Here is a 22,726-nt window from a genome sequence, read left to right on the forward strand (position 1 = left end):
CACAGTCAAATAATGCCACAAAATAGGGAATGTCTGTTATGCAAAACTCCAATTTTATATGTGAGTCAGTAGGTGGCACCAAAGAAGAAAAAAGTATATCTTGAATCACCCACAGAACTACTCTGTGTCCCAGAAACCTAACGAAAGCTATTTCTCTAGATGGTCTGTGTTCTATTTTATCCTTAAATGTCTTAATTAGACTGAAAAATGCCTCCCTATCTCATTGAAAACAAACCAAAATAATCACAAAATAAAATCCAGAAAATATCTTGAAAAAATGTCCTATATTTCTGCCAAAAACTGATTCTGGACATCTACCTTGCTAAGTTAGACACAAATTATATTGTATTTTAAAAATATGGGGTCTTACCAGCTGTGTATCTGAAGCCTATAATCCACTAAGCAAAAGGATGAGCTCAGAGGAATTTGTCCTATAAGCTGGAGGAAAGGGAGCATTTTGGCACGTCCTATGCCTTTTGTGGCATTCCAAATGAGAGGGCAGGGATTTCTGCCATTCACTTCTAGAAATTTATGTGAAACCACAGAAATTGCTCCTAATCAAATGTTAGCCTTTACACAGACAGTAGACCAGAGAAGGACTGAGACCTTGCAATCTCATAGAAAAACTTTTTTCTTCTGTTTCTTAATTTAAAAAAATACATTCAGCAAAGTCAGGGAAGAATCCTCCCTTAAATTATTATTATTTTTTTTTAATTTTGAGAAAGACAGAGAGAGTGCACGAGCAGGAGAGAAGCAGAGAGAAAGGAAGAGAGAGAATCCCAAGCAGGCTCCAGTCTATCAGCTCAGAGCCCTATGGGGCATGACCCCACAAACCACACGATCGTGAGCTGAGCCAAAATCAAGAGCCACCGAGGTGCCCCATTTTTTTATCTTCTTGTAAATTCTTAAAGATATCTCACATATTCGTTTTACCATTCTTCATCCCAAACCAACATCAAAGCAGCACATCACCTAAAATGTAGTTGCTCAACTAACCTCATTCAGCTGTATTGACTAAAATAAGGAGAGATGCTCTTCTATAGACAATGATAACATGCTAATGGCTAGGGAAGTGTTTCTCCCAATTCCTCTCCAACAAGGTCAGAGTGGGGGGCCTCCACTTACCCTGGCAAATTCCATTGGTTTGGGAAGAAGGCACATGACCATGACATCAAAGCGAACATCACAGACTGTCTTCAACCACTTGGTGACAAACTGAGGCTTCAGTTTTTCCACCAAACTTCCAACTTCATCATCCATCATATATGCCGTGGAGTGGAACCACTGAAACACCATGGCCACCAGCCTGGCCAAGCTCTCTGTAGGTGTGTTCTCACTGGGCGTGCAAAGGCTCACCTGGAAATGGGCAGATTAGACTCTGCTTTAGCCTTCATCCATTTTACATCATTATTAAGATTCGTTTAACGGCAAAAAAAAAAAACAAAAAACGGTTCCCAATAATCCATCTAAAGTAGGCAGTTTATAAATGACATAGGATCATTTAACCTAGAAACTGCATTCCTTACAGGGAGAGAAGTATTGCAACAATAATTTCCCCTCGAGATTGCACCTTTCGATAAGCCTTTTCTCCTAGAAGAAACCTATTTTGTAATCTACACTAGATCAATGCTTTTTTAAAAGTTAGGTCTGCAAAGTGAAATTTCATAAATATCTTCAGTGAAAAAATAATCTACCTATGTTTCCATTCTAAAATTATCAGATTTAGCTAAGGATTTTCTATCAGTAATAATTCTGAAAGCCTAGAGCCCCCTAATTCAGCACATTACAAATAGCCTTTTAAAAGCAGCTCATCGTTTATTCATTATTCATTCTGCAATAATCTTTTATGAAACACAATAGTAGGAGTCAGGAATGTACAAATAAATAAAACAGTATCCTTGCCTTCAAAGAGTTCATAATAGCAGTCATTATGTCATTAGGTAGTAAGCTCTAGGAGCAAAAAATGTGAAATCAGCAATTAAATACCAATTTGGTAAGACAAAACAAAACACAACTTTTTCAGATAACCATGTAAAAGCATAAAGAGATATATTACTATGGAGACTCAATCTATGTCTCCGTTGGGCAAAAACAAAAGTCTGCTTCTCTAACAGAACTGCCATGTTCAGCTTGCATGGAATTTGGGACTGGGATGTTTGATCTTTACTGAATGAATGTTGCCTGTGAATCAGTCAAAAACAATCAAATTGCCTGTGTTAATACAGCTCTGATTTTTCTGGTTGTATGCAAACTTGCCCTAAATAAACAAAAAGTACCACAGATACTGAACTTTCAAGAAAAATGTCATGTGTATAGATGATAGGATGCGAATGATCTGTAAATTATATTGACTCGGTTATTTCACAACATACCCTAGCAACATTCCCATCCATTTTCTGTCAAAGGTGCATTTCAAACAGTCAAGGGTCTGGCCGGTAGGCTTCAACACCTGGCTATTCATTAGAATCAACAAGGAAGCTTTTTTAAAAGTTCCCAAGATGCTAGGGTGGGATCTGGGCATTGCCATTCTTTGAAAGCTTTCCCAGGGAAATCCAATGTGCAGCCCAGGGTTGAGAGCCACTGTCCTACAATATAGAGTCCCACCGCTAAGGTTAACTTTTCACTATTCACTAACTTCTTTAAAAAGAACAGGAAATATTCCTCATTGGTGCAATGTTGTCATGAGAAATAAGAAAGCAGAGAATAGCTAACTTATTTTCTTACTAAAAACCATATTCCAAATTGACTGAGTAGTCGCTGGTCGTGTTTATCATCATCCTTGTTGTCAAAGTCAGTGTTATCCAGGGAATGGTGGGAAGAGGAAAGTCCCAGCTGCCGCCGGCGATTCAGCTCATATTCCCGCTGCTCAGCATGGAACTCGGCTTCTTTCAACAAGCTGCCAAAGATGAGAGATGTCAAGTTAGGTGATCGAAAAACACATTCTAGGTTATGACCTATTCAGAGCAACCACTTCATGAGTACTCAGGCATAACTGGCTGCTCTCCTTCCAATTGGTAGAAGTTGCTCCAACAGGCCTAATTTCAGTTCTTTACTATGTTGTACTCCATCCCCATTTCCAAAGTGAATAAACTGAGGCACAAAGAGGCTGCTTCCTCCAATCAATTAGAATCAGGCAGAACTGATGCCTTCTGGCTTCCAGTGTACCAACCATCCCGCTAGACGCCAATACTTCCCCTAGATCTAATCTGAAGTTATGTGGACCTCAAATGCATGGTACAAAGAGAGACTGAAGAATTTATACCCAAATGGAAAAATACTCAATATCTAATATTCAAAGATCTGGGAGGTTGGAAGATGGCGGCATAGGAGGACGCTGGGTTCACCGCGCGTCCTGCCGATCACTTAGATTCCACCTACACCTGCCTAAATAACCCAGAAAACCGCCAGAGGATTAGCAGAACGGAGCCTCCGGAGCCAAGCGCAGACGAGAGGCCCGCTGAAGAGGGTAGGAAGGGCGGCAAGGCGGTGCGTGCTCCACGGACTGGCGGGAGGGAGCCGGGGTGGAGGGGCAGCCTGCCGGCCAAGCAGAGCCCCCGAGTCTGGCTGGCAAAAGCGGAGGGGCCGGACGGAGTGTGTTCCCACAGCAAGCGCGACTTAGCGTCTGGGAGGTCATAAGTTAACAGCTCTGCTCGGAAAGCGGGAGGGCTGGAGGACAAAGGGAGGGAGAGCTGCTGAGCCCCCGGACTACAGAGCTCAGTTTGGTGGGGAACAAAGGCGCTCGCCAGCGCCATCTCCCCCGCCCATCCCCCAGCCAAAACCCCAAAGGGAACCAGTTCCTGCCAGGGAACTTGCTCGCTCCGCGCAAACACCCAACTCTGTGCTTCTGCGGAGCCAAACCTCCGGCAGCGGATCTGACTCCCTCCCGCTGCCACAGGGCCCCTCCTGAAGTGGATCACCTAAGGAGAAGCGAGCTAAGCCTGCCCCTCCAGCCCCCGTGCACCTTGCCTACCCACCCCAGCTAATACGCCAGATCCCCAGCACCACAAGCCTGGCAGTGTGCAAGTAGCCCAGACGGGACACGCCACCCCACAGTGAATCCCGCCCCTAGGAGAGGGGAAGAGAAGGCACACACCAGTCTGACTGTGGCCCCAGCGGTGGGCTGGGGGCAGACATCAGGTCGGACTGCGGCCCCGCCCACCAACTCCAGTTATACACCACAGCACAGGGGAAGTGCCCTGCGGGTCCCCACCACTCCAGGGACTATCCAAAATGACCAAACGGAAGAATTCCCCTCAGAAGAATCTCCAGGAAGTAGCAACAGCTAATGAACTGATCAAAAAGGATTTAAATAATATAACAGAAAGTGAATTTAGAATAATAGTCATAAAATTAATCGCTGGGCTTGAAAACAGTATAGAGGACAGCAGAGAATCTCTTGCTACAGAGATCAGGGGACTAAGGAACAGTCACGAGGAGCTGAAAAACGCTTTAAATGAAATGCAAAACAAAATGGAAACGATGACGGCTCGGCTTGAAGAGGCAGAGGAGAGAATAGGCGAACTAGAAGATAAAGTTATGGAAAAAGAGGAAGCTGAGAAAAAGAGAGATAAAAAAATCCAGGAGTATGAGGGGAAAATTAGAGAACTAAGTGATACACTAAAAAGAAATAATATACGCATAATTGGTATCCCAGAGGAGGAAGAGAGAGGGAAAGGTGCTGAAGGGGTACTTGAAGAAATAATAGCTGAGAACTTCCCTGAACTGGGGAAGGAAAAAGGCATTGAAATCCAAGAGGCACAGAGAACTCCCTTCAGACGTAACTTGAATCGATCTTCTGCACGACATATCATAGTAAAACTGGCAAAATACAAGGATAAAGAGAAAATTCTGAAAGCAGCAAGGGATAAACGTGCCCTCACATATAAAGGGAGACCTATAAGACTCGTGACTGATCTCTCTTTTGAAACTTGGCAGGCCAGAAAGGCTTGGCACGATACCTTCAGTGTGCTAAACAGAAAAAATATGCAGCCGAGAATCCTTTATCCAGCAAGTCTGTCATTTAGAATAGAAGGAGAGATAAAGGTCTTCCCAAACAAAGATCTGGAAATGAGCAACAAAGACTCCTTTTTCAACCTGCTAAACAAGTCATAATTTTTTTTCCAGTTTATTTATTTATTTTGAGAGAGAGAGAGAGAGAGAGAGAGAGAGAGAAAGTGCAAGCAGGGGAGGGGCAGAGAGAGAGGGTGAGAGAGAATCCCAAACAGTCTCTGCCAGTCAGTGCGGAGCCTGATGCAGGGCTCAAACTTGCCAACTATGAGATCATGATCCGGCTGAAACCAAGAGGTGGACGCTTAACTGACTGAGTTACCAGGGCACCCCAACAAGTCATAATTTGTAAGAATAAGACCCAATGTTGGCAAGAGTGTAGCCAAAACTAGCAATTTCATACAATGCTTTTGGCATTATAAATTCATATGCACACTCTGAAAATCAGTTTGGTAATGCATCAATAGCCATTAAAGCATTCATACCCTTTGACCCAGCCAACCATATCTGGTCATCTACCCTAAAAAAATAAAAAATAGAAAAACAGCACTATTCACAACAATATTTATCACAGTAATATATAATAGTAAAAATGGAAGCAATCTAAAAATCTAAAGGTGGAGGGAAATAATCTAGATGAAAATTATGTTTCCACTAAAAATGGTAAATACAGAAACTAACAACACGCAAAAGAGCTAATGGTATAATGTTATATCAAAAAATTATGATATACTGTGATTATAATTCTATAAATAAGATGTGCATTTGAGTAAAACTAGAAGAACATGTGCAACACTGATAATGATGACAGCAGTATAGTTGGTTTTTTCTTCTATTTCCAAACTCTCTGTAATGTTTCATTTGACAAACATTTATTGCATTTCTACATGCATCAGCCACTGAAGTAAGAGACACAGAAAAGAGTCTCTATCCTTAAAACATACAGTCCAACATTATTTCTTTAATTTTTAAAAATCTTGCTTCAGTGACTATTATGCAAAAAGAGAACAAGTCTAAAGTTATCATTTCCAAAGCTCCTTTTTCTGTCACGTGATAGGAGAGAAAGCCAACCGCCTGCACGACTGGGCTCCTGTCTCACTGGAGAGCCCGCAGCTTTACCCCAGTACCGAATTACCTAGAGCTCGCCACACTTTACAGTGCACAGTCAGGCCTCAGGCACCCCCTTCCCACCCCTCACTCTGAGGGGTGCCTCTGCTTCACTTTCCTAAAACTCTGCTCTGCACTATCACTCTGCTTACCATATGAACCGCAATCCTGTGCTTCTGTCTTTATACTCCCTACATGAGTAAGGTGAAGGTGGAGACTACATTTTATTCTCTCTTGTCTCCCAAGTGCCTAACACACGCTTGGCTGAATGAATGAATTAAAACATCGTCACTGGGGCGGCTGTGTAGCTCACGTGGTTAAGCATCTGACCTGGGCTCAGACCATGATCTCATGGTTTATGAGTTCCAGCCCCGCATAGGGCTCTGTGCTCTGCACTGACAGCGTGGAGTCTGTCTGGGACTCTCTCTCTCTCTCCCTCCCTCTTTCTCTGCTGCTCCCCAACTTGAATGCACGCACACACACACACACACTCTCTCTCTCTCTCCCTCAAAATGAATAAATAAACTTAAAAAAAATCATCACTGCTTTATGGAAGGTGAGAGGCTAGGCTGAGGGCACCTGAAGTTGAATGAACTTTACCAATGTGCCAAGGGTGGCTCAAAACCAAGGTGGTGTTTCCGGTAGACCACTAACCAGCTGCCTGTTACCTGATCACAGCCTCCACGGCGCAGACCAGCTCCTCGGCACCGCATTCCCGAGTGTTGATGGGTGGAGGGGAGGTCTGATAGAGGTGGGTCTCCGACGCAGCCCCCACTTCATTGCTGTGATGATTCGAGTGGCATCTCTTGCAGTACCGAACGGGCCTGTTTCCGTGACGGCCACAGCAGCCTGCTGAAAAGCAGGTAACAACTGCTCTTCTTACATGGGAACTGCAGTTCTAGAAGCAAAAAATAGCTAAATCAACTAAAACTGGTCACTGAGGTAAATGGGGCTAAGAAGTGGAACAAACGGAATGTAAAGGGGCCTCCGAAAGTGGCTGCACATTTCTAAAGTTTCCAAAACACGGGTCACTCCTAACCAGTTACATTTCAGGCAGAGCTAAAAATGAAGGTAAGATGCGGTTTCTATTGGTGTGAGTGGCAGAAAAGCTCTAAAGAGGGAGGAGTGGAACTGTGTTGAAAAGCCCTCTGTAAAGCTACCTCAGTCATGGGTTGGGGATGGGGCGCTTTCTGGATTATTTCCAGTTAGTGTTTCAAGAGTTTTCAGCAGAAATATGGAGGAAAAAACCTAAAACTGTGGTCCAGAGAGAGTGCATCACAGCACATCAGAATAGGAAGGGAATAATTTCCCCCAAATTACTTTCAAATTACTTATCCACCACTGAAGGAGCAGATTTCCAGTGCAGCTCTCCTGTCCTTGCTGTGTTCAAGGACAGGTAGGGGGCCCTAAGCAGGCCTCCCACCCACTCATGCCCTCCGCCAGCATTCTTTCCATTAAGACCTAAAGAATACATCAAATACGTCAACAGACACCACAGGAATATAGCAAAACACAGCAAGAACCATTCATAGAACGAGCTGCTGACATCAACTATAGGCAAGGAGTCAACAGATGAAGGGATGCCAATGAGAAAAGTAGGGGCACGTAAGACAGATTCCAGAGTCCAAGGGGGCTATGTCAGAGCTGCCCTGACAAGAGGCAGGGGAGAGAGTCACCATCTGAGGAGCTGTGAGGAAACGCTCCTGACTTCTGCAAAAATATGTGTCCCAAGTCTGTGAGAGATGCCACACCATGTGCTCAACATCTTGTGTCCTAAGAGCTTTGCAGACTTTCAATAGAGCTTATAAAGATGTGAACACCTCGCGGGGATGTTATACTATAGGCCATTATGAACTCAGAGCCTGGTGAATATTTGAGACCCCTCCATGACAGATCTTTTGAGGGCAGAATAAGGAAGGAGGCCAGCACAAAACCTACACCAAAACACTGACAATGTGTTGAACTGCCTATCAAAGCGACCATTTCAAAGTAGCGTTTGTTCCACCTTGCTTTTAGCACAAGGCTTTGGACACTGGTGTCAGCAAATCTCATTTTCTAAACAGGACTCAGGCCTACAAATCATAAAAGCCAAGTGTAACATTTTTGTAATTTTTTTTTCTTTTCATTAATAAGGTTTTTAAAATTATTTGTTAAAATACAGTGTGTTTATTCTGCAACTGAGGCCCAAGTCTTGTGAGCATCCAACTCAGTCCTGACTCGAAGTGGTGTATTTTTCCCGTGTGTCCTTCCTTTCTCACTCACACACTAACTTTCATTCTGGAAGCACAAGAACCCTTATTGGCTTAGGGCTTCTGCTTGCCACCAAACCAATACCACACCACTAGCAGTGTGGTATATATCAGAGCATGTTCTTAGTGTTTAATTTCTTCCTCTTCATTATAATTAGTCTTTGTTCCTCTGGCATTCCCACCATTCTATAAACAAGAGAATGTGGATATGGGTTTAGTGGGTAGTTATTCACTATAATAAAGCCCTGAAGTTTAAGGCCTGCAATTTACCATCCTATTTTCTGTTCACATATTATTTACATTCTTCCCACATGCAAATTCTTGGCTGGAGGTTCAAGGTCTTGTCATCTAAATCAAGTCCAGCTGTGTATGAGGCTCTTTGGGTTGGCTTCCTCAGGTATGTTTCCATTTGCCTTGAATCTAGATGGACTCATGGCTGCTTCAATCAAGAGAGTATGGCAGAAGTGATACCTATATGACTCTTGAGGCCAGATTTAAAAAGACATGCAGCTTCCACCTGGCCATCTTGAAATGTTCTCTCTTCAGATGCTTCCTCATTGGAATACTCAGAACTTTGTCCTGGCCAAGCCATGTAGAGAGGCAATGGGTAAGTCTCTTGCTGCATAAGCCCAGCCTTCAAGTCACCCCACCCGAGAGCCAAAACATATGATCTGGAAGCCTCTAGATAATCCCAGCCCCCAGTTATTCAAGTCTTCCCTGATGAGACCTCCAACATCATCAAGCAGAGACAGGCTATGGACTGTGCCCTGTCCCAATCCCTGACCAACAAAATCTATGAGCATAATTAAATGGATTGTTGGTTTATGCTACTACATTTGAGTGATTTAGTGATTTCTTATGCAGTTATCTGGATACACACCAACTAGGAGTCAACCTGCTTTATCACCATGTGCTACCAATTCTAAATAATATCGGCAATAAAATACTTTGCCCCAAAATAACCTTTGCTTGACTTAAGTTCTAACCAATTCTTGTGGTTCCCACTAAGTTTTAATAAGCCACAGTCAGTCCTCAACCCATGTGGACTCAGTGATATGCATTCATTTCAAAAGTAAAGTAGAGAGATTTCCCAGAGATTCAAATTCAGATGGGCATAGTTTCTCCAGCTACTCTGTTTCACTGCTTTGAACTTTAAACATAAAAAAAAAAATCCCAACCTGTCTCACAGAATGACAGAATTGACATAAATCAAAGTCCTTCTCTTTACCTTTACAATCTTGATGCTTATTTCAAACCCACTGTTCAACTGTAGGAATATGTACTCCAGAAGAGGTAGACACAAACTGTACCCAAAGCAAGCTCAAACAATTCTGAACTATCACGAACTTAATGAATTTTCTCTAAATTAACTTTCATATAAAACACATTTATTAAAGGATAAGTAATAAAAATCTGCTAATTTGAAATTTATTACTAAAAATAATTTTGTCATATAAAGTAGGGCAGTGTTAAAAAAATGATCCACTCTGGGTATCAAATATGTTAGGTATACCACCAGAGTCAGGACATACTAATTTGGAATATAAAACTGCTTCTCATCCTCGTCCCTCCAGCTTATAAAAGATTCTCAAAGTAGGATATAGCCTCAGGATAAAAAATCAAATCAAAAATATGCTGACTGGCTGCACAATCCTCTGTTAAAACTTCAGAAAGATAAAAGATGGTGATGCTCAGTTGAGCCTTTCAGCTAGAAGAGGGCTTCTAATAATTTTAAGGGCAGACTGAAATGCCCCAAGTACAGAAAGGACCGTCCCCAAAAGAATTATAGAGGCGGTTTGGGGGGCACTGAACTCCAATGAGATTTATTGAAAATCCACAAGGTTTTACAGAAAGTCTTATTAGCAAAAGCGCCATCGACTTAGACTACAGGGGACAGACACAGTTCAACATGAAAGGAAGTCTATGGGACCCGACTTCTGCATCAGGGAGCAAGCTAAGGGAGCCCCTCAACTGCACCATGTGCCATTTCTTCTCGGAAAAGATGTTTCAGAGAGTAAAGAATGTAGGAGAACAACAATGTATTAGGGAACTACTCCCAGGATGTAAAACCACATCCTAGTCAAGGCACACTCGCTATCCCTGGAGACAGAGGAGCCGTTGTCATGTTCGTGGCTGGAGCTGCTACAGTCCTCCGACAGCTATGTGCTTCCATTTCCTCTTCCAAATGGAGGCCTACTGCTGTCATCCTGTCCCTGTCTCACCATCTTGTGTAGGGTGTGGAGGGGGCAGGTAACTTGCCTTTTTAGTTCACAGGTCTCTGGATCAAGAGAATTTGTACCCAAGGAGTTTCATCAGTGACCAGACCATATGCAGATCACAAGATGATGAACTGAAGCCATAAATGGATTTAAGACTTTAGGAGGTCTCGTAAGGTGGTGAAAGTATTTTACATGTGGAAGAAATATAAGTAATTATGTCCAGAGGGTAGATTATGGTAGATTAAATGTGACCACGGAATTCTTGTCGCTCCTTTTCTAAAGGGGAGAGGTCTATGTCCCCACTCCTTGAATCTGGGCTGGACTTGGGACTTGCTCTGACCAGTGGAATGCAGCAGAAGTGATGCTGTGTGACTTAGGAGCTTCAATCTCAAAAGGCCTTGTGACTTCCTCTCTCATTCGCTCAGAACACTGCTGCCTTGTGAACAAATCCAGCCTCGCCCCCTGGAGGATGAGACACCTAATGGAAAGAGGGAGAGCCAGACACCCCTGTCATCCAACCATTCCAGCTGTCCCAGCTGAGGCCCCAGACATGGGAGTGAGCTCATCTGGGGCCAGCCAATCCCTAGGCTACCCACCAATTGACTGCAGGCACATGAGTGAACCTAGGGGAGTTTATCAAAAGAACTGTCTCATTGAGCACAGGCCAAATTGCCAATCCACAGAACTGTGATCAATAAATGCCTGTTGTTACAAGCCATGATATTTTAGATTATGTGACAACAGATCACTGAAATAGCCCTCCAAAGGTACCCACTCATGACCAATTCCTAAACATTTAAGTGACTTGTACGTGGTCTCATAGGTAGGTGGGGATAGAGCTGGCCAGAAACCAAGGGTCTCAACCAACTAATCCAAAGTTCTTTGTATGATGCCTTACTACCTTCTCTTGTACTTTTCAACAACTAGAACAAGAAAAGAAGATGGAAATGGCTCAGGGAAACTGTTATGAAAAGTGGCTAAAGGCAATTTGAAGGTAGAATCTTTAACTAGAGATTTCATTCATCTTACATCTAAATGAATGTTTTCTATATAAATACAGTCAGTCTGGGTATGTTTTTGACACACATATATTGAACTATTTGCACTCCACTTCAAAGCAATAAAGATGTCTAGCACACAAGATACATCCTTTACCAAGGTTAAGGTAAAAGCTTTTTGTAACTAGAGTCACATATGCTTTTATTTCAGATTACATACCAAAAACACTGTGCGTAAGATGGGTGAGCAAAAGCAGAAATGGAAAGAGAGACCATTCGGACACAGTAATCTTGCATGCTCAATGATTTATTTTCCCCCTTCAGGAATACAGTGACATGTACATACTGGGAAACCGTGGTGCAGAAATGAGGCAGATGTCAATGAATGAATTTACATACAAACACAGCAAATCATGCCCCCACCACACAGATAGTTTGCTCTTACCTTTTTCTGACATATAGCAGATATTTCAGCTGTAAGGGGAAGGTACACAATATATTAACAAAGAAAGACAGCCCATTTTAAATGAGGGCAGCCACGAAGGTGAGTAAAAGCAAGCTTAGTAACACAACCTCTAGACCTGACCAAAACAGCTTCTCTCTTGTCTTATTGTCATCTCCCTGTGTTTGATGAGGTTAGGAACACCTCTATGCTGCAAATACTTCCCCTATTCTTAAAAGTAATTCAACCTCCTCAGACATGACTTAGAATTCAGATCACATTAGGGGCACCTGGGTGGCCCAGTTGGTTAAACGTCTGACTTTGACTCAGGTCATGATCTCACGGTTCGTGAGTTCGAGCCCTCATCAGGCTCTGAGCTGACAACTTGGAGCCTGGAGCCTGTTTCAGATTCTGTGTCTCCCTCTCTCTCTGACCCTCCCCCACTCACAGTCTGTCTCTCTCTCAAAAATAAACAAACATTTAAAATTTTTTAATAAATAAAATAAAATAAAATAAAATAAAACAAAACAAAAGGAATTCAGATCATGTTAAAGCCAAAGCAAAATAACATTCATCTCACCTCCTCATCTGACATAGAACAAAACTGAGGTTTGCATAACTTCTTCAACATCACACAGGCTATCAATTGATAAAGGCAGATCTAGAGACAACATCTCTGGATTCCCTGTTTACTGTCTTCCATTATGCTATGACACCAAGTTGATGTGATATATTTAGAGCTTCACCATGGAGATGATTTGCTATTTCAAAACTGTAGAAAAACCTTACTAACTTGGATTACTCAGAGACGAATTATTGATTTATATCAGTCCTTAACTAGTGTAAAACCACCTACATGCTCATTTCAGAGAAAGCAATTGGCAAACTCATGGATTGGCCAGTTGGAGTAAGGCGCTCAAACTACTGTCTACTTCAGGATCAACAAACAGATACATATTCTTTTCAGTGGGCACAGCAATTATTTTTGTGAAAATTGATGCTTGAGAATACTTGAAAATAATTTTTCCAGGAATATGTTAACATTCCCCATGAAATAGTTAAGTGTTCAAAAAATGAACTGAAGCATTACTTACAGTATAGTCTATGTTAAAATTTATCAAAAAGGTCAAGATAAATGTCTCCCAAACTGTCTGGAAATTATGAATTAGTAGATGCTAAACTGATGAAATTTATAACTCAGTTTTTAAAACTGGTTTTGAATAATTAATGGTTATTAACAGTTTGATATCTTAGAGTCTGTCTTAACCAGAAGTTAGTGTCACACCTCTAGATAAATAATTAAAAGTTATTACAAGTTTTCTTCCAAAGATGAATATCTTCTGGAGAAGGTGACCAGAATTCAGCAACACATCTGATATTTAAAAATGTAGTTTTGCTTCTGACTATAGACTTCACCTTGGAGCACTGGCAGTTCACTAACAAGGTAGCCTAATTTAAGGAGGGAAAAATTTACCTTTACCCATAAAACCCAAATCTTTTCACAGTTATTCTGATATAAATTTTCAAAATGTCTCTTTGAAGGATATAGAGGCTGACATTACTGACCCATTTTACAGACAAAGATCATTCACTAATTTATTTCTTAAGGGTGAGATGACCTAATATTAAAAGTTAGACTACAGGGCACCTGGGTGGCTCAATTGGTTAAGCGTCTGACTTCGGCTCAGGTCATGATCTCGTGGTTCGTGAGTTTGAGCCCCGCATCAAGCTCTGTGCTGACAGCTTGGAGCCTGGAGCCTGCTTCAGATTCTTTGTCTCCCTCTCTCTCTCTACCCCTTGCCTGCTTATACTCTGTCTGTCTTTCTCTCTCAAAAACAAACATTAAAAAAAAAAAAGTTAGACTACAAAAAAATAGTGTAATTATCATCAAGAAAATGGCCTTAAGTTGTTTGTTTTTTTTAATGTTCACAGAATTTAGTTAACATAAGATTTTTACAGTTCTTCTTAAATATGGCCTTTCATAGAAAGTCTTCTATTATCTACCTCTGAAGTCATATATCAAAGCTCCTATGGACCCCCAGCTTTTCCACCTTTCATCTTTCCTCTGCTTTCCCGAATAATTTTCCCTGGTCATTTCAGCCTCCAATTAAGTGGCTGGGATACCTGCTTCCAGATGTGTGAAGGAAACCTCTGTCTGGGACCTGCCACCTTACAAGACATAGCTTTCAGAACTCTAACCAACTACAAACATCACAGTCCCGTCTTTTAACTGAGATGAGTCACCTATACTTTATCCCCACTTTACTAGGGAGACTGAGTCTCAGAGCAATTAAATGATGTTCCCTAAAAACACAGAGCTAGTAATAGCAGTAGGAGAAAGCCCCATGATTCAATGTTCTTCCCACTGATGTTTCCTATTCCCTTTCTGACCTGGCACAGCAAACATCATTGGCAATGCCTGTTATACATACAGAAAATCTCTTAAGACATAATTCAGCAGGGCTTTTGTCACACAGAATCTTAATTCCAACATCTACCCTTAATTTCGGCAAAGGTGATACCTCTTCCTTCATTATTAAATGTGTGGGTATAAGGAAGACATTGATCTAATGCTTCATCTCAATGACTACTCACAGAATATAATACTTTGGTTACTGTCCTTGTAAAATAATACAGTACAAAAGGAGACAAACCAACCATGCCATTAGTCATGATTACTTATTACTCATCCTTTCTCATGTAAACCATACCTTGAGGCAGAAGCACATCAATGAGCCATTCACTGTGGTCCCTGTAAAGAAAAGCAAAATTCATTTTTGAGCGTCTTTGTAATGTTACCCTTCCACATGAATGTTTATAAGCTGCACGCTATTACTAAGAGGCTTTCGATAGAAAGGAAATGTCATTAAGAGCACTATCATAATCAACTTTTTAAAAGTCTAATGCATTGCAGCTAAATTATAAATTATTGGCATTTCATCATATTCACTTATCTTTAAATGATACTTTCCAGATGCTAGTGAAGCCAACCAAAGTACAGCATGATGTGTACAACCCTGAGTGTGATTCTGTGAAACTAACAAGCAGAGAGAACCCATTTGAACTATACGTCACGTTTGAAAGCCATGGTTTTCTTTTCTTTTTCTCTTGTGGCCTTTTTTAACCGGGTCACTTGAAAATTGGAGCTGTTTTATTAAGTGTCACTGCTTTCTCTTATCACATGGGGAGAAGTACTGCAATTTTTCAAAGCTGAAATCTCTCAAATGAAAATTTGCTATATATCAAATATTTGACAAACTAACCTTTAAAAAACAGAGAGGTTAGTGGGAAATGTGGGCAATGTAACCAATTTAATAAAACTGGTTGTTCTTATCTTCTCTGGTTACCCTACTTTCTCTTCTTGGAGGACTCTTATACCTACCCCGCAATCCTCTGGCTGCATTCTTCGCAGAGATACAATGGGGGTGGTTTATCCCCTAGAGCTACTGATAGGGAAGGGTCGATACACATCTGAAACACAGGAAAAGGCAGAATGAACTCTCCTGTCCTGTTTATCACAATCCCCACATCGTAAGTGCAATCGTGACAGATTTTCAAAAGCAAACTGGAATAAATATTGTTAGTAAAACCCATTTTAACCTATAGCTATTTTTGCTGCACTGGCTGAGGAGTCCACACTGGAGATGTAAATGTGGCTACTGTGGTTTTTCATTTCTCCTGTTGTCTGCAGTTTCAAGTGACAAATAGTGTCAAGAAATCCACCCTCACTCCACAAAGAGAAAAAATCTTGTTCAATAATGGCTCGAATTGCCTCTGTATTACTCGTACAGTACTTCCTTCTCGAAAGTGGTAAACATAGCAATCTCTCTTTAGGAAAAGGAAAACATATCAAGATTTTAAAATCATAACTGCTACCAAAATTCTGGCAGTAGAGAATTTTGCTTCTTAAAAGAAACCTCATTCAAAAAATTTCCCATGAAATCTAACACTGAGCAATTTGCTTTTCTTACTCTGAAATCTAAGTTCTATATCAGTCATCCAATGTTACATTTTTAGATGTTTTTTCCTTACACACATGACCTGTGGTTTGCTTAGCTCTGTTCAATTTTGGATTATTTATGGCTCAGTTTTCATGAGCCTAAGCACAGAGATGAAAAGTGTTAATTTTGCTGTTGATCATCAGTGTATTTTCCAGTATCTAGATATTTAAAATCAAGTGAATGCAACTAGCTAAGTTTTGTACTTTGCATCCTGTTAAATGTCTATAACTTACCAAAGTCATTTTGAATTCTGTTTTCCTGTCCTTCAGGAAATAATGAATCCATGCTATAGCTGACTGTACAGATAATGTGCCTAGGACACAAATTCCTCTGGAACTCCACTCTGACTTTTTTTTTTTTTTTTAGCTGTTTTTACTGATTTGGGAGGAAAAATGAACTGAACTTATAACCCAAACAGCCTGACATTTAAAGTTAAAACCCTGAAGAATTTTGTGTGTCATCCTTGCACAGGGACCATGCTAAACTTCTCTGTATCATTCCAATTTTAGTATATGTGCTGCCGAAGCAACTATATGTGCTACCTGAAGAGTTTCAACAATTGGGGGAACAAGAGTTAGAACTCCTAAATTTCAATCGTTATACCATCAGAATCTGTAAATTATATATTCCCTGATGTTCCAAGTCCAGTGTGAAAATTTTCCTTAGATAAGTTTCATGCTTCTTTTAATGCCATGAATAACTACTTTTTGGTGTGTTAATCCAGGATTAGCAAACTTCCTGGAAATGATCAGAGAGTAAATAGTTCAGCCTTTGTGGACCATACGTTCTCTGTCACAACTACCCAACTCTGCTGTTGCAGCATGAAAACAGCCATAGACAATAATACACAAGTAAATGAGCACAGCTATGTTCCAATTAAACTTTATTTACAAAACAGTCAGTAGCCCAGATTTGGCTATGGGCCATTGTTTGCTGACTCCTGTGTTAGATAATTATCTGGGCTCCAAAGTATTTCATAAAGTGATCTGCAAACAGAACCAAGGAAAACCAAAAGCAGAGTGTGATATAATGAACTCTAAGTTCCAACATATTTTCATTTTGAATCCTGTAGGAGCTTTTGGCTCTTGCCTAAAAAACACTTTTTTGCAATGTATTGCAACCAAAATAGATAATACTTTTCTATTTGGCTAATCATCACTGCCTAGTGATAAAGCTCACGAATATGGAGAGAGTATTTTTTGGACGGATAAATTCACTTTCCCTGAGTCTTTCCCATGTACCCCATGAAATCTGTTCTTCAAAATAGTTACTTTACTTTCATTTCTAGTGAGTCATTGATACTCCTGTCAGGTAAACATATTTTTTCATTCCATTCAAAAGGAAAAACTCCTAGGCTGTTAGAACTATAATCACTAGTGATTAGCTAGGTGACCTCTGACATGTTCAATGAATTAGTTCATACGACCCATCACATTTGTGGATAGTAGGGTCAACTCTGTTTACTCTGAACAGGCCAGTTTACATCCATATTAATATGTTCATATCTGACTGCTGCATTAAAAATAGTTATTTTCCATTTATAAATACAATGATGCCCAACGTAAAGGCTTGAGAAAATGGAGAGAAGAAGAATATTTAAGTAACTCATTAACCCTCCATTTCGATGCAATCACTAATAACATTCTAATGAGTATTATTGGTTGTTTTTCACTATAAATATGAATATAAATGTATATTTATGTGATTTTTAAATTAAATTGGCATCATACTATACAAATTCACGACTTCATTTTCATTTAACATTATTCTGTACCTATCTGGATGTTGCATACCCTCAACCTATATGTCATATGGTCATATCTATGTGAGTTTGAGGAGTGCTTATATTGTAATGAAAAAAACAATACTGAGCCAGACCTGTTGTCGAGCAAAAACAGCCCCAGCACTGAAATCATTAACAAGAATGTTACCTTTCCAAGGAAGCAGAGTAAAAATACAAAAGAAAACTCTTCAGGAAAACTGGAGTTCAGAAAGTAAAATCTGGAGGGCGATAAAAATGTTTAGGCAGACAGAGATGGTAGTTACACAGCATTGTGAATGTGCTAAATGCCATTGAATCATTCCCTTTAAAATGGTTACTTTTATGTTATATGAATTTCACTTCAATAAAATGGGACTTTAGAAAGTAGGATGGTGTGGCCTGTCCTGCACAACTGGCTACAGGGACCAGCTTGTAAGAGAAAGAAAAGCAAACCCAGATCAGGGCGGTGGACTAACCCATTTGCCTAGAAGGGAGGAAGAAAATCTAATTTGTGATGACTTCTGTGAGTAGAAAATCAAAAGTCACTACTAATCAGGAAGTCAGAAGACTCCTGAGAATGCAGGCTGACATAAGATCAGGAGGAAAGTAACCGGAAAAATCAAACAAAAAATACCTCCTTTCTATCCATATCTGAGTAAACCAAAAGAGGGCATTGTAACATAGGCAGAAAGAGAAAAGGGCAGCTATAGAAACTAAAGTAAGGGAGCTATGCAATTCTCACCACCGTGAAGAATTAAGCTGAATTCCATGGCTAAAATGAACTCACATGTGTTTAGCTCAAAATGTCATCACACCAAAGAAAAGTACCTTTGAACCCCAAATGTTTGTGGAATTTCAGAGGAGGGGCACACATAGTAGGATGGGTAAGAACTATGCTTCCATTAGTGAGTTACCCTCACACACGCTCTTTCTCAACATAAAGTCATTCAATGTGCCTTCTTTAATTAATTATTTTATTTTATTTTTTAATGTTTTATTTATTTAAGAGGGAGAGAGAGAGAGCACGCGCCAGTGGAGGAGGGGCAGAGAGAGAGGGAGACAGAGGATCCAAAGCAAGCTCCACACTGACAGCAGAGAGCCTGACGTGGGGCTAGAACTCATGAACTGTGAGATCATGACCTGAGCAGAGATTAAGAGTTGGAGGCTCAACCTATTGTGCCGTTCACACGCCCCTATTCATTTTTTATTTTAGAGAGAGAGAGCATGAGCAGGGGGGAGGAACAGAGGGGGAGAGAGACAAAGAGAAAGAGAAAGAGAGAGAGGGAGAATCTTAAGCAGACTCCATGCTCAATGCAGGGCTCTATCCCATAACCCCGAGGTCATGATCTGAGCTGAAATCAAGAGTTGGATGCTCAACTGACTGGGCCACCCAGGCACCCTTCAATTTGCCTTTATAAAAGCAGAGATCAAGCATAATAATACAACAATGTTCTTTGTTAGTAAGGTATATCCGGATGACAATGTTATTATTGGCACTCCTCTGACATTTTTGGTATATGAAACACATTTTGGGGTCCCTTTATATTTCTTTTTTGGTTCCGTGAATATTTATATTTCTTATGTCTCATTTTACCTCTTCTACTCTGTTTCTATAAGATGATACTATTATGTTTCTATTATTTGGTAATCTTTATTATTATATGGTAATCTATTATTTGGTAGTCTTCCTGTCTATAGAAGAGAGGCAAGCTCCCACGACACTAGGTTCTAACAATTATCTGTGAATTCTAATGACTTGACCTAACTCCCACTCTTCATAATATAAAAATTAATCCTTGCAAATCCAGACACAGGTCTCTCCAGCCAAGTGTTGTATCCAACAAATATACCATAAATAATTTTGTTAAAAGGTGTGATTATTTTTCCTAACATTCAAATTCAACAATTTAGGGTTATAACAAAAGAACCAATTTGATGTGGCAGAAAAAGAATAAGGCTGAGAGTCAAAGTACCTGGTTCTGGCTTAGAAAAGTGTCTTGGCCTCTCTAAACCACTGTTCCTTACCTCTAAGGTACCTTTCCATGTGACTGCTGCCCAACTACCTCTTAGTCATTTTGATTAAGTCATATCTGTGATCTGAGCTAAGACTTACCAATTTTATCAAGTTTTTCTATGACACTTGAATTCATGTAGTCATACACTAGACACTCACAATTTGAAATGAGTGAAACAGGGGCAAAGTACATTTCCCTGAATTTATTAGCTCAGACAGAAGCCAAATAAGGACTATATAAGTGTTTCACCAGGAGTATTCTGATAATTACTCATTGCTACACAGCAGTTGACCATGAAATCATAGCCAAACCTGCAGACACTATTCATTGCTCTGTCCTGAACCAACCCACCCAAGTACAGTCAGATTGAACACAGAGATGCTTGAGATTACTACAGAGCATAGGCCTTTGCTTTACAGAGAAGGATGTGATCTACTCCATTTCATTCAGCAGTTTGCTCCTGATAATTTGACCACTGACAATACAATATGGCACCAGGTCTAATAAAACAGTACCTTCACAGCTGGCTTGTTAATTGCATTGTGGCATTCAATGTGCTGGCAGTGGATGGGATTCCAAGCTGTAAAGCAAAGCATAGCTGATGAATACTTCTCATTGAAATTACTTGTGCCTTAGTAAAGGCATAGCAAATACTACACTAGTTTTCTTTTTCCTAAATAGAACCATCATAGGAAGGCTTCCTAAAATAATCATTTTTTTTAATCTATGACAAATTTAACAATTGAACAAATATATCACAACTCCATACATTTTCCCACGGGGAAATACAAGCTAATATAATGTGGCATACATGGTACAATAACATTACCTCACAGTGATATATACCATTAAGTTCTCGAAGGTTTTGTATCTATGGTTTCACTTCATCCTGCCAACAAGTCTGTAGGATAGGTATAGCAGATTATTAACTTCATTTCACATACGAGTAAGTAAAAGTTAAAAAGGTTAAGTAGCTCACTACGGTCACAGAGTTAGTACCTGACAAGCTGAGACTAGAACCTCTATCTCTTGGATCTCAACACCTGCTCTTTTCATTGTAGTGTGTACTATGCTGAACATCCTAGATTTCTGGCACCAGGAAGTGCTTCAAACTGATAATAACTGAAATGAATGCTAAGGCAACTTCCACTATTCCATTTCCCACCCCATTCCCAGCAAATGTGGAGACTGAAAAGATGAGTTTCTTGCCCAAATGAAATACATCTCTCTCTCACACCACAGATTGGGACCCACAGACTAATGTCTGCTAGTTTGTTAATACCCACTCCTTAACACAGTATGCATGCAGAATATAGATAAGAAACAAGTGATCTGGGATAGATTGGAATGAAAGTCACAACAAGTATTTATCACCATCTAGATGATTCTGTAAGTCAAAGCACTTAGCTAACAATATTCCATCATTACAAAATGCAATAAAAGTACATATTTGGAGGGGCGCCTGGATGGCGCAGTCGGTTAAGCGTCCGACTTCAGCCAGGTCACGATCTCGCAGTCCGTGAGTTCGAGCCCCGCGTCAGGCTCTGGGCTGATGGCTCGGAGCCTGGAGCCTGTTTCCGATTCTGTGTCTCCCTCTCTCTCTGCCCCTCCCCCGTTCATGCTCTGTCTCTCTCTGTCCCAAAAATAAATAAAAAACGTTGAAAAAAAAATTAAAAAAAAAAAAAGTACATATTTGGAAGTAGGACATTTTTCTAAATCACCAAATTCTAATCTTATAGGACTATGATCGGCCTAATATACAAGAATTTGCAGATGAGAGGATATTCTTACTTACTTATAAATCCAATTGTTAATTCAAAAACATGTATTGATAATATTCCAGACCTAATTTATGCTCCAAATATACAGTGTTTTTTTTTTTCCCCAGGGGTGTTCCACCTTCAAATCTTCTAGCCTACGGTTAGACCAAGTATAAGATTATGTGTCTGATTTAAAATTTAGGAAAATATGGTCAACAGAGCCATTGACCTTGAAAAATACACAGTGGGTCAATTTATGTAGAAAGAAGATAAGAAATATAGACCAGAAACCACTACTCTAATAACACAGTATCATATTGCTTATATGTTCGAGAGAAAGAAAGAAGAAATGAGTAAGGAATGGATGAATGAAGAAATAATTTGAATATAGGCATTCCAAAACTATAAAATTTGTTTACTACATGTGGAAAAGTCAGGATGAAAATAGAGAGTAGCAAAAAAAGTTTTCTTGTGTAACTAGAGAAATCTAGAAAAAAAGAAAGAAAAAAGACTGCCTTTAACAAGTATAGGAGTTGCAAATACATGGGACAAGTATCTCATTCCTCCAATCCCAAACTCATGACAGATATCACTAATCCATAAGAGCCTTCCTTCCTGCTGAGTCCAAAACTGGCCTTAGGATCCTTCTCAACACTGAGCTTCAGAAAGTTGCCACTAATAAAACAGAGTTAGCACACAAGATAAAATATGCTAGCCATTTCTGAATCTCTATATTATGAGAATATTTGCAGATCACTTTACAAATATTAAGAATCCTGACACTTAGAAACAGTGGTAATATTCAAAATATATAGCAACTGCTATGGCAAAGGCACAGAGAAATAAAAATGTACAACAGCGATAGCACTTTATCAGGGCTCTAAAGACTCCTGCTTTTCAAGAAATTAATGCTTTCTATGTGGGGATATCCAGGAAGTCCTACCCCTCTAATATTCTATTTCATTTTTACAGAGTGTCACTGAGTTAAGAAAAGATTGTAAGATACCTCACTTAGTTTACCAAAGTCACACTAGATTTAAACTTACTAAAATATGGATTCTTAGCCTTTCTTGTGTATCAAAAATCACTTGTCAAGATTTTAAAAAATATGATACCTGAAAATCATGTTAGATCTACTGAATCAAACTCTTTACTTTTTTTTTTTT

General features: G+C 40.0%; 1 protein-coding gene and 1 non-coding gene across 2 annotated transcripts in view; both read right to left on the minus strand.

Annotated features, from left to right (window-relative positions):
- Window positions 1-22,726, minus strand: part of UNC79 (unc-79 homolog, NALCN channel complex subunit) — a 220,239-nt gene that overhangs the window by 143,564 nt on the left and 53,949 nt on the right. The window contains 7 exon segments of the mRNA XM_049612255.1: window positions 1,126-1,356; window positions 2,725-2,896; window positions 6,783-7,012; window positions 12,026-12,054; window positions 14,734-14,774; window positions 15,405-15,493; window positions 20,316-20,380. Of these exon segments, the coding sequence (XP_049468212.1) occupies window positions 1,126-1,356; window positions 2,725-2,896; window positions 6,783-7,012; window positions 12,026-12,054; window positions 14,734-14,774; window positions 15,405-15,493; window positions 20,316-20,380 (857 nt within the window).
- On the minus strand, window positions 16,449-16,552 carry LOC125910468 (U6 spliceosomal RNA). The gene has a single exon (XR_007453978.1). It is a non-coding gene; the product is annotated as a U6 spliceosomal RNA (small nuclear RNA).

This window comes from Panthera uncia (genome assembly GCF_023721935.1).
Source record: "Panthera uncia isolate 11264 chromosome B3 unlocalized genomic scaffold, Puncia_PCG_1.0 HiC_scaffold_1, whole genome shotgun sequence".
NCBI lineage: Eukaryota > Metazoa > Chordata > Mammalia > Carnivora > Felidae > Panthera > Panthera uncia.